Here is a 12990-nt window from a genome sequence, read left to right on the forward strand (position 1 = left end):
AGCTCTCTTCCAGCCCTGAAAGTTTGGGGGCCTGAAGCCTTTCTTGTTTATTTCAATTTGAACAGTGTCCCTTTCAGTTAAAGTTAACAAAGTGCCTTTACAATCTTTGTGGTCTTTGTATGAATCAAGTTATACGCTATTGCATTAGACAAAAGACAAACACAAATTGTTTTGAGACAGACCTGTCTTCTCAGGGTTGTGGTCAGAGCATCATGTAACAACACTTGTAAGATTCTTAAAAAGGTTATTTCAGTTCTCTACCGTAATCTTTCAGAGATTTCAGTAAGGGGTCCTATAGCCATACTCTTAATTTGATTTTTACCTCAAGGCCACCTTTTACTGGCAGAGCCCTAGATTGACCTTTGCCTTGATGGCTATTTTTCACTTTGAAAACTCTTGCTGATCAGACAAGTCTTCATGGCAAGTCCTGCGTGCAATGATTTCCTTTCATTTTTGTGTGAGAATGGAACACTTCCTTCCTTTGTCTCTCTCTTTCTCACTCAGCCCTCTACCATACGAGGCCAAACAAGTGAGCTGACATTTCCACCTCCTTCTAGAATTCTCCTTATTCAGCTCTGCCCATTCATTAGGTACATTTTATATTTTCTACATCACCACAGGCAACAATTTCGCCAACTTTCTGCCAACCCGTAACACAGCGCTTCTTTATTATGGACTCTAATAGCAATTGTCTCACCTAATTTTTAGTCTTCTAATGACTTCCTCACTGTCCTTCAGGCCTCTGTCACCATCTCAAGGCCAATGGTCAAGTTTTAGATTTTCTGTTAAGGCAGCACTGTACTTCTGGTACCAGTTTCAGATATGTGTATATGCACAGCTATCCCCAAATTTAGAGACGAAAAAAATAATGATCATATTTGCTTATAATTCTGTGGGGAATTTGCAGGAATTCAGTGGGGTGCAGTAAGGATGACTTGTCACGGATTCAGAGTGTCTCTCTTACACGAGATAGTTCAGATAGCTACAACAGTCACCAGAACTGCTTGACTGGGGCCATATAGTCAGGGTTTCATTTTTATTATTGATTGTTTTTCTTAGTTCTTTTCCCCTTGGCTGGTTTGGGCTTCATCACTGCATGGTCATCTCAGAATAGTTAGACTTCCTCCATGGTGCCTGACTTCCTTTGGGAGAAAGTGAAAGCTGCCATATTCCAATGAGAGAGAATGAAATCTGGCCATTTGTAGCAACATGGATGGAACTCTGGCCAAGGTGTTAGGCTAAGTGAAATAAGCCAGGCAGAGAAAGACAGATACCATATATTTTCACTCACATATGGAATGGGGGAAACTTAACAGAGGACCAAGGGAAAGGGGGGAGGGGAGGGAGAAAATAGTTAAGGAGAGGGATGGAGGCGAACCATAAGAGACTCTCAAATACTGAGAACAAACAGGGTTGATGGGGGTGGGAGGGAGGGGGAAAGGGGTGATGGGCATGGAGGAGGACACTTGTTGGGATGAGCACTGGGTGTTATATGGAAACCAACTTGACAATAAACTTAAGAAAAAAAAGCTGCCATATTCAAGGGGAGAAGAAATACTCTACCTCTGAAGGGATAGAAAAGTATGCACATACTAAAAAGCAAAGAATTGATGGAGCCCTTCCTGAAGACCATCAACCAGAAATCGTCTGCTTTAGACCTGTTCAAACATCCCTCATCATAACTTATGAGAGATATGTGAGTCCTAGGAAATATCTATATACTTAAATATTGTATCAACAAATAACCTCTATTCTTACCATATGAAATGTACTCATATTATCTAGTCTGTTTTAATTCATTTCTTTTAAAATATTGGTGACAAATTCCAATTATATTTTATAATTAATGGGTTAAGATGAGTAATTAAAAAAAGAAACAGTGGTTCTGATTAAAGTCTCTTTTTATCTACGACAAAAGTGAGTATATATAATAATGTCCTTCAAAGTAATTCGCCTAAAGCTATACAGCTTAACTGAAGCAAAGAAGTGATGAGAATCATGTCTTCTAGCTCAAGCCAAGACGTTAAATCCCATTCCACTTTAAAACCATACTTTGAATTCCAAGGTCTCTGTTTTCCAGAGCAATAACACAGGTCCTATACATCCAATTCCGATCCTTTTTGCAAATTATCATACTTTCTTGGTCTTACTATAAACAGACCAAGGGCAGTTGCAACTCCTATTCCTTTACAAACACCTTAATTAAAAAATAAAATAAAATAAAATATAAAGGAGAAATTTTGTGGATGGTATTATAAAGCTTGTGACTGTGAAAATAAAAATATCCCTCAAACCCTTGGAATTGTGAGTTGTGAAAAGAGAGTTATTGTGAGCACAGTTCAGCTGAAAGTGGGAAATGTGTCTCTCACCTTCCATAATCAGCCAGTTTCAGGATCACATAGTGTGGACACTACTTCTCATTACTGGACTTTCTTTTCCCAATTGAATTGGGTGTTTAATGTATCTCTATTACTTGAGCTACAGAGTTAAGGTACTACCATTATAGCATAGGCTGAGAAGACCTCTTATTTTTATTTTTTCATGTTTTTCTTTTTACTTCTGAGAAGACCTTTTAAAATGATATTCTATGCTAAATACAAAATAATAAATTACAGAACTCCCTCCCTCCCACCCACCCTGTTGTTTTCCTTTGCTTTAAAAGGTGTATGAGATTGAGTTGCCTGGGTGGCTCAGTCAGTTAAGTGTCCAACTCTTGGTTTCGGCTCAGTTCATGATCTCATGGTTCTTGAGTCTGAGCCCCACTTTGGACTCTGCATTGACAGTGCAGAGCCTGCTTGGGATTCTCTCTCTCTCTCTCTCTCTCTCTCTCCCCCTCCCCTGCTCTCTCTGTCTCTCAAAATAAAGACATTTAAATAAGTAAATAAATAAATAACAGGTATAAAAAATTGAATTGGAATTATGAGATTTCATTTTTTTAAGTCATTGCTAAGAAATTTATATTTCTTCAGTAATGTACATACAGCATTTGGGCTGGGTAATTTCTAAGAGCCTTTCAAATTCTGAGATTCTGTGGCCAAACAGTCAGGAAAATACTGACATAACCTGTGTTGTGTCTCATTTTTTCCACTTCTTGGGACAAGAACATCCACAGATATTAACGCATGGTTTTACATTATATTTTTTAATAAGGAAAAATTATTTCAGAAGGCTAGGTTGACAAAGGACATGGTGAGTTTCCAAAATTAAGTGTGAAAGACAGATCATCTGGGCATGACTGAAAGCCATGCATAACCTTTGTGCTCAGATATTTCATTTCAAAAATGTCACTTTCTGCTTATTCAATGCTACTGTCATTATACTATTTTAAGCTTTAAAATTTGTGTTCTGGAGCTGAACAGGAATTATTGCTTCTATCTTTAGGCTTATTAGAAATAACTTAAAATTCATTCAAGAGCAATAAAAATCACCTTTTTATATTATGGTTGAATTTGGTTTAATGTGGAAATTTGCGAGCAATTTTCATAGTCTTTTATTAGCAGTGCTTCAGCATTTATATATATAGATCAAGACTGTTTTTAAATATTCTCTAAAGAAATGACTTTTTAAACATGATTTTTTCCTTTAATTTTTAATGCCCTAGAGTGAGGTTAAGGTAGAATAAATTGTGTGACAACGTTGTTTAAAATTTCAGACTTTGCCTTATATGGGCAAACTTTTAAAAAGTATTCGTGACAGTTAAAACAAATTTTTATTGCTCCATGAATTATTTACTCAGTTGCAAGGGGTATATGGAATGGGAAGCAGTTATTGCCTGGAAATAAAAGTCTCCTGATACCAAAGGAGTGAATCTGTTTATTCATTCCTATCATCTGTAATTTACTTAACCCTTTATTATCTAAACAAACCTCAATACTTTCATTTCAAATTTGGATCGACACAACGAAAAGGGACCAGGAAACAAAATGTGCTTACATTTTATGAATCTGCCTGCATTAGGCTCTTTTTATTACACAGGGTAACGCAGGGGGATAAGCTTGCCCGTATAATGAAGGATTCTTTGGGCAAGACTGGCTGGGGAATTGCTTCAGCTGGTGGGCAGTAGACGAAGTGGAATAGGGCAGAATGTGCCAAAGCGAACAGCAACCACCAAAAAGCATCCAGAAAATGGGTTGGAATCAGAAGCTTTGAGCCCTGGCACAATTTAGAGATTGTTGCAGACTGAGAAGCGCAACCAGAATTATAGGCTGTAGGTACCTGGGTGGATATCTGGGAGGAATATTTCTGTATTTAGGTGTAATTGTTCTTTGTAACATGACTTCAAGGAAAGGAAGATACAGGGCAGACGCAGGTGAAACTTACATTTTAAAGACTGGGGGAGAGTTGTATTAATTTTTAAAATAACAAAGCTATTTCCCTTATTTCAATGCCAGAAGATGGAATTAAAGTGGGTGCTTATGATTCAACTCTACTGGGTCTTTGTGCCTAACGAACACATGGTTATCCAAGTCATCTTGGGTTTCTATAACAAAATACTACAGACCAGGTGGCTTAAACAGTAGACATTCGTTTCCTCTCACTTCTTGAGGCCAGAGGTCCAAGATCAATGTGCTAGGGTAGTTAGTTGGTTTCTGGTGAAAACTCTCTCCCTGGCTTGTAGATTGCTGCCTTGCCACTATATTCTCACATGAGGGCCCAATCCTCATGACCTCATCCAAATCTAATTATCTCCCAAAGACACCATCTCTAAATGCCGCTATATTGTGTGTTAGTGCCTCAACACATTAATGTGGGAGGGATGCAATTCAGTCCATAGTAAAAGGGAATTTTGATGATCTAAGAGTCACCATAAGAGTCACATATTATATTTTATTCCTCTGGTAAGACAATATCCGTGCTTGGTTTAGCATTGAAGTTGTCCTCATAGCACAAATGGATTGCCTATGTCTCTTCCTCATGAATAGTTGCTCTATCTTAATTCTATGTTGTGTTCTAGAATAAAACCTTTTCTTTCTTCAATCATTTCAGAGATATGAAGTGTTTTGACTTAATTTTTTTCTCTTCCTTTTGGCAAACAGAGTGAGTATCATTTGCTCATATTTTGAGTGTAACCCAAGCAATGGTCTTGTCCATTCCATAGGCCATCTTCTAATCTATGTGGGAAGAGAGGTGTTGATTCCAAGGTAGTTCATGAGGCTACTGCCTCCCTAAGGTGTCAAGTCATTACCAACTCTACCATTGACCCCTCCCCGCCTGGGAATCCTGGAGTATAGTCTTTCCCTTAGTGTAGGTGCTCCCTAGGCTTGGGCTCAGATGTTTGAATTCTGCCTGTCCTGTTATTTCTCTCCATACAACTATCCAAGTCTAGGTGGGAATATCAGACGTTAATGAAGGGTCAAAGAAAACAAAAGTGAATTATAATTTAGAAGGGATAAAAATGATAATCTTATTCTAAATAGGGCAATTCCCATATTATGAATTATCACCTCAAGGACACATTAATTCCTAGCTTTAGGTTAACCCTCCATTCACAGAGCAGCTCGCCAATCAGACCTCTCTCCATGGTTTCCCCTTTAGCCCACACCATTCAACCTCTAGAACCCAATAATCAGTGGCAAATATTTTCCCAGAGTGTGAGTTACTTAACCTAAATAAGACTCTGAGGTGGAAGATGGCAGGAAACAAGCTTCAGAAGAATAGTCTGGATACTCTTGTTCTTCTATGTCTTAACTCAGTGTCCCTCCAGTACTAAGTCAACTTTATTCAATTATGTATAATTTCACCTTATGCATTGGGCTCAGATTTTTATATATAATCTGATGAGTTTTTGAATTCTTGAAAATTAACATACAGAGTAGAATTTAAAACCAGTAAAAATTATGACCAGTAGGAGATACAGAGAGGAGTTACTGGTCCACTTTGAGTCCCTCCTAAAGAATTGTCTAGGTATTTTTCACCCCATTATGGCTCTAGGCTTTTCCTTTTGGGCACTAAAAGACCCTACTGCTATAACCCCCTGGAAAGAATCATCGAGTTTTTCCTGATATGAGTTAAAGGAGAAGCCCAGATATGTTAAGAAACTTCCCTTCAAAAAGATAGTTGATTGTAGTGAGTACAAACAACATTAGGGGCACAGAAGAGTAGAATATTTGTAAGTAGAATGACCCAGAAAAGTGAGAGACATAACCACTTCCAGAATATTTGATGGGCTTCCTTTCTCTGAAGCCATGGTTGATGTGTAGAGCAGCCTACTAACTAATCTTTAAGCACTCGCTTCTCCTTTAGTCAGTTTTAGCAAAGCTCCTGGGTCATAATTTGCTCACTGACAAAAGCAAGGATGATCTCAGGTGTTTCCTGAAATGTGCCTTGAGACCCCTCCCCACTTAAGGCTGCAAATTGTAGGGGAGCCTGTTAGTTTCGCAATAGTTTTACACCTATAAGCTATTCTGTCACCTTACGTTATATGCTACCATTTGCCACCAGTAAGCGCATTCTGCCACACTGCATAATAATAATAATCATTGTAATCATATATCAACACAATGAGATAATGAGATAATAACAAGATGCCAGTATCTTCCCTGCATGCTAAATAATCGACTTCAGTCACAAGCATGTCGCCAGCCTGATTCACCCCACTGTACAGTGTCAGAGCTTATGTTTCCTTACAAGAGCAGACTGGTGAGTGCACCAGTACAAAAAACTGTGGTGAGTTTCCAAAAGTTATTCTTTTTTTAAAAATTTTTTAAACATTTTTTTAATGTTTTATTTATTTCTGAGAGAGAGAGAGAGAGACCGCGTGAGGAGAGGAGGGTCAGAGAGAGAGGGAGACACAGACTCTGAAACAGGCTCAGGCTCTGAGCTAGCCATCAGCACAGAGCCTGATGCGGGGCTCGAACCCACGAACCGTGAGATCATGACCTGAGCCGAAGTTGGACACCCAACCCACTGAGCCACCCAGGCGCCCCTCCAAAAGTTATTCTTGAAGCTTACACAGCATTCTCTGGTTTATTTTCTGGAAAGACGCTCGGGGGGTTTCTGATGTGCCAGTGGAACATAGCTAATAAATTCATTCCAAGACAGCATTTGGGATATCAAAAGAGATCTCATGCACAGAAACAGACAAATACACCATAACCAAGAATACCTGGAGATTTAGAAATTAACTTGTCTAGCCTCCTAAGATTTTCACATCAATTTCCCCTGAAGTATCAGACCCATCTGCATAGAAGTTATTTATCTGAACCAAGGCAGATTAAGCCTAGCAGGCTGGGACATTTTTATCCTAAATGATAGCAAGATGCGATCATGTGCAATAGCCACGACATTAAAAGGGTTCAAATCCCATGGTATTTGCGAGACCATTTGTGCTAAAAAGAAACTTGATTTTTCCGCCCTGAGTTTCTCACTTAATTCTTAGAGGTTTATCTTTATGAAGTTTATGGTTGTTTTTATGGAACATATTTCATCTCAAGGTTTTTATTTAGAAATTCTAAGGCGGAGGGATGAATTGCTCAGGTTAATGCATTTGTCAGTGTCAGATTATTAATATGAGTTTGAAGACAAATATTATTACTGTTCTATCATCAGGGTTTCCTACATATAAAAGTGCTTGACATGTTTTTTTTTTTTTAATTTTAGTCTAAGCCTCAAACTAGAAATGAAGCCAATTACCATGTCCCACCCCAACTTAAAGTTCATGGCAGTAGGGACGTCTGGATGGTTTACTAGGTTATACTTATGATATAGGCTCAGGTCATAATCTCGAGGTCCAGAGCTCGAGCCCTACATGGGGCTCTGGGCTGACAGCTTAGAGCCTGGAGCCTACTTTGGATTCTGTGTCTCCCTCTGTCTCTCTCTCTGCCTTTCTCGGGCTCTCACACTCTTTTGTGTGTGTGTAATTTGTCTCTCCCAAATATAAAGAAACATTACTTTTTTTTTTTTTTTAATTCATAGCAGTCAACCCAAGTACAAGTCATTTTTGAAGGCTTTCCTATTGTACTCATATATTTTATTTTTCTGTTTTTGTTTTTTTCTTTTTCGTTTCTCTTTGGTAGTGTCTGCCAAACCGAGACCCCACAGTGATGAATATTCAAAGAAGATCCCTCCTCCCAAACCCAAACGGAACCCGAACACTCAGCTGAGCACCTCTTTCGATGAAACGTACATCAAGAAGCACGGGCCTCGGAGGACGTCGCTCCCGCGGGACCCCTCCCTGTCCCAGGTCAGCAGCCCCGCGGGGGACCCCGAGGAGGAGGAGCCCGTGTACATCGAGATGGTGGGCAACATCCTCCGAGACTTCAGGAAGGAGGACGATGACCAGAGCGAGGCGGTCTACGAGGAGATGAAATACCCCATCTTCGACGACTTGGGCCAAGACCCCAAATGTGACCTTGACCATCACAGCTGCTCTTCGCAGTGTGCTACTCCCACGGTGCCTGACGCGGACTTCGCCAAGTCCTCAGTGCCATGTACTCCAAAGGGTTTGCTCTGTGACATCCCCCCGCCCTTCCCCAACCTGCTCTCCCACAGACCCCCGCTGCTGGTGTTCCCCCCCGCGCCGGTGCAGTGCTCCCCCAATTCTGACGAGTCTCCGCTCACCCCGCTAGAGGTCACCAAGCTGCCCGTGCTGGAAAACGTGTCTTACATGAAGCAGCAGGCGGGCGCGTCGCCGTCCTCACTGCCCTCCCACGCGTCCGGCCACCCCAAGCTGGACAAAGACCAGGCGGCCGCCCTGGGCCCCGCGCCCGCGGCCTCCGCGCTGTCCTCCTCCCCGCCCCCGCCGTCCACCCTGTACCGGACGCAGTCCCCGCACGGCTACCCGAAGAGCCACTCGGCCTCGCCGTCGCCGGTCAGCATGGGGCGCTCCCTGACCCCGCTCAGCCTCAAGCGGCCCCCGCCCTACGACGCGGTGCACCCGGGCGGCCTGCCCCGGAGCTCCCCAGCGGGGGCCCATTCGAGCGCCAGGCCGGTGTCGCAGGACGGGGCCAAGATGGTCAACGCCGCGGTGAACACCTACGGCCCCGCGCCGGGCGCCTCCCGCTCCAGGACCCCCACCAGCCCCCTGGAGGAGCTGACCAGCCTCTTCACGTCGGGCCGGAGCCTGCTGCGCAAGTCGTCCAGCGGCCGCAGGTCTAAGGACCCCGCAGAGAGTAAGTGTGCAGAGCCCGTGTTCCCATAAACATAAAGCGAAGCCCCGGGGGTGCAGATGAAGCTCCTAGGGCGGGGCCTTCCGTCCTTCCGGCTGAAATTCCAAAGTGGGGGCGCCTGGGGGGTCGGTCATTACTTGGGCTCAGGTCACGACCTCAGGGTTCATCATGAGTTCAGCTCCTCCTGGGGCTCAGGGCTGACAGCTCAGAGCCTGGAGCCTGCTTCGGATTCTGTGTCTCCCTCTCTCTCTGCCCCTCTCCTGCTTGCACTCTGTCTCTCTCTCAGAAATAAACATTAAAAAAAAATTCAAAGCAGCTTATTTAACTCGTGGGGTGTTAAAGGACATAGTGCGTCCTGGATGCACTCCAAGCCACAAGGGGCATAGCGGAAGAGGTGCTATGAAACAGAAGAATGCCGTTTTACACGATGAAGCATAAAATCTAAAGTGTTACAGAGGCTCTGGGAAAGTCTGACAAAGTAAACAGATCACTTTCCTCAGTGTCCGTTTCATGAAATTACACTGCTTTCCCTGGCTTAAAAATGCCTTAGGTACCTAACCTGGTAATTAAGTAATCATTTTCATCTCAGATCACCCCCACACAGGATTTTATTTATCCTCTCCCACAATCACATTGAGTTCAGGAAAAAAAAAATCGATACTTCTGATGATGAAGATGGTGATGGCACTTCTCAGAATAATTAATATTCATAGGTAGTTAGAAGCCACTTATCCTGGTTTTTTTCTGCTTGTTTACCCAGAGGGATTTATGTAAATGTTACTGCTTAAGTAATCCCCTCCCTCCTCAATCATTTCATTTACCTGACTGAAGGGCAAAAATTTCTAATCTATTAGACGTGTCTGAAGTTAAACGCATACAGGCATACATTAAAATATTTTTTAAAATTATTTTTTAATTTTTTTAAGTTTATTCATTTTGAGAGAGAAAGAGAGAGCAAGAGAGCGAGGGAAGGACAGACAGAGAGGAAGAGAGAGAATCCCAAGCAGGCTCAGCGCAGAGCCTGAGGCAGGGTTCAAACTCACAAACCTCAACTTCATGACCTGAGCTAAAGTCAGACTCTCAACCTGACTGAGCCACCCTGACACCCCTAAAATTAATGTTAAATTGATTTAAAAATAAGGAGGAATCTTGGGGCGCCTGGGTGGCTCAGTCAGTTAAGCATCTGACTTCTGCTCAGGTCGTGACCTTGTGGTTTGTTAGTTTGAGCCCCACATCCGGCTCTTTGCTGACAGCTCAGAGCCTGGAGCCTACTTTGGATTCTGTGTCTCCCTCTCTCTCTGTTCCTCCGCTTCTCACATTCTGTCTCTCGCTCTCTCAAAAATAAAGATTGAAAAATTAAAAATAATAATATAAAAATAAGGAGCAATCTATTTCTAAAATAGGGGTTCTTGGGGCACTTGGGTGGCTCAGTCGGTTGAAGATCTAACCCTTGATTTCAGCTCAGGTCATGATTCCAGGGTCATAGAATCTGGTCCTGCATCAGCATCAGCACTGAGCCAGCTTGGAGCCTGCTTAAAATTTTATCCCTCTTCCCCACTCATGCTCTCTCTTTCTCAAATAAAACAAACAAAAAATTAAATAGTGGTTCTCAGTAAGAACAATTTGGCCCCCAGGGCCTGTTGGCAGTATCTGGAGACATTTTCAATTGCCGCAACTGGAAGCACGACAGATACCAAGGTAGAGGCCAGAGATGCCACTTAAAAGCTGATGGAAAGAGATGATCTGGTCTCCAGTGTCAATAGTGGCAAATTTGGTAAACCCTGACAAAAATAATGTATTAAAGTTTAAAGTTTCTTCTAGATGAGTAATTTGGTTTAAGCAAAGATCAGTTAAGATTTTTGGAATGAGTTGGAGAAAAAAATGAAAGAAAAAGGTTTGGCGTTCAAAACATGTACTGGTTAGTGTGAAATTAATGGGCATTTCATCCTAGAATTGGTGAAATTATTGGATTTTCTCCTTACCTACCACTTTCTTTGGAGGATCCTTCACACCTCCATCCGGCAGCTATGTCAATTAGCTAGAAAAAGTATATGTAAAAGAAATGATTAACTAATGAGGTTATTTCAAGAAATATCCATCTGTTAGAATTCGTCTACGTGCTATATGTCGCAGACTTCTCCATTCGAGTCCAAAACAAGCTTTGTGTGCTTGTAAAACAAAGCTTCTACATGGAAAAATGATCCAGTCTCTTTATAGCTTTTTGGGATCTGAAGATTGAATCGCTTCCTGTGTGCTGTTAACCATGTATCAGCTCTTCGGAGAAAGGACATGTCTTGTGTTACATTAACTCCAATATCTTACTTTATGTGAAGGGAAAGGAAGAAAAATGAAGATAGTGCAAGGAGTAATCTAATATTATTTACTTTTCACTGCAGAAGAAAATAGACACTATCAGATGCTAAAATAATCATTGTGGCTCTCAGAATCTCTCTGTAATTCAAAGAGTAGATTCAAAATTGTTGATAATTGAGAATTAACCTATAATCACGGCTGTAGTATATTCAGTGGAGCAACTCTCTCCTTTACTCTTGTCAGAGAGGATTTATAGACACTTACTGACACCATAGGGACAGACTCAATGATATGAAGTAGTAGAACATTCATGGCTCCTAAATCTCAAATAGTTTTTGTTTTTTACATTTAAGGAATAAAGTTAAGGCTGGTAATTCTATTCCTCCATACCCTCTGGCTTTACTGGGAAGTGCCGATTTGGATAATTTTCTAATAATCAATTCAAAGCAAATTTATTATTTCTGTTTTAATTTAAAAATCCATGTCACATAAAATATATGCCTTCAACTCTTATTTTAATAACCTATAAAGATACACCTAACTTATTACTTTCATATCTTAAAAGATTTCAAACTGTTGACAGGGATTGAACAATAGGAAGGGGATAAAATAAGGTGATAGTGGTGGACTATGAACCAATTCCATTTTACTGCATGATTTTCTAAATGTGGCCTTGGTATTAATTGTTCTAGGAAGTTTTTTCCCTTGGTTGATGGGACATTGTAATGTTGTTTAGTTATATATGAGGACACTTAATAGTCTCTTGCACCATCATACATTTTATTTCAATTGGTTATTATTAATATTTCTTAATTTTGTGCAGAGAGATGGAGTCTCTGAGGCATGTAAGAAGTGATTCATTTGTATTTTCTTGCTGTAAATTTTTGTCTATATGAGAAGTAGGTGAAGTACAGATATGTTTACAGTGAATTTAGAGTATTCATCATAATAGTATTTAGAATATTTTTCTCTTCAAATAAAAAATATTTGGGGGGAGGCGCCTGGATGACTCAGTTGGTTAAGCGCCTGACCCTTGATTTCAGCTCAGGTCATGATCTCACACTTCATGAGATCGAGCCCCACGTCAGGCTCTGATGGAGGATGGAGCCTGCTTTAGACTCTCTGACCTCCGTTCTCTCTTCCCCTCCCCTGAGCACTGTCTCTGTCTCTCTCTCTCTCAAAATAAATAAATAAACCATAAAAAAAAGGAAATATTTCTAGAGGTGCACTTGGGTGGCTCAGTTGGTTGAGTGTCTGACTTGATTTTGGTTCAGGTCATGATCTCATGGTTTGTGGGATCAAGCCCTGCATTGGACTTTGCCCTGACAGCTGGGAACCTGCTTAGGATTCTGTCTCTCCCTATCTCTCAGTCCCTCCCACCTCACAAAAACAAATAAATAAACATTTAAAAAACAAGTAATATTCTTAAACGAATGGTTTTGCCTACCTTTAGTACAAATGCGTGAATATATGTTCCTATAAATACATTCAAGGTGCAATGAAGAATATGATTAAATTCTATAATACACCTGAGGGAGAGGATGAGATAGAAAAGGTATAAGTGGAGAGA

The 12990-nt window shown here is 41.1% G+C and overlaps 1 protein-coding gene across 2 annotated transcripts in view; it reads left to right on the top strand.

Annotated features, from left to right (window-relative positions):
• The window catches only part of NYAP2 (neuronal tyrosine-phosphorylated phosphoinositide-3-kinase adaptor 2), a 182861-nt gene that overhangs the window by 70152 nt on the left and 99719 nt on the right, over positions 1 to 12990 (top strand). For both annotated transcript variants that reach the window (XM_039236817.1, XM_039236819.1), the window contains one exon: positions 8016 to 9110. In XM_039236817.1, coding sequence (XP_039092748.1) covers positions 8016 to 9110 — 1095 coding nt within the window. The remainder of the gene's footprint in view (positions 1 to 8015; positions 9111 to 12990) is intronic.

The sequence above is a fragment of the Hyaena hyaena genome, unplaced genomic scaffold (genome assembly GCF_003009895.1).
Source record: "Hyaena hyaena isolate Hyena2069 unplaced genomic scaffold, ASM300989v1 scaffold_117, whole genome shotgun sequence".
Taxonomy (NCBI): Eukaryota; Metazoa; Chordata; class Mammalia; order Carnivora; family Hyaenidae; genus Hyaena; species Hyaena hyaena.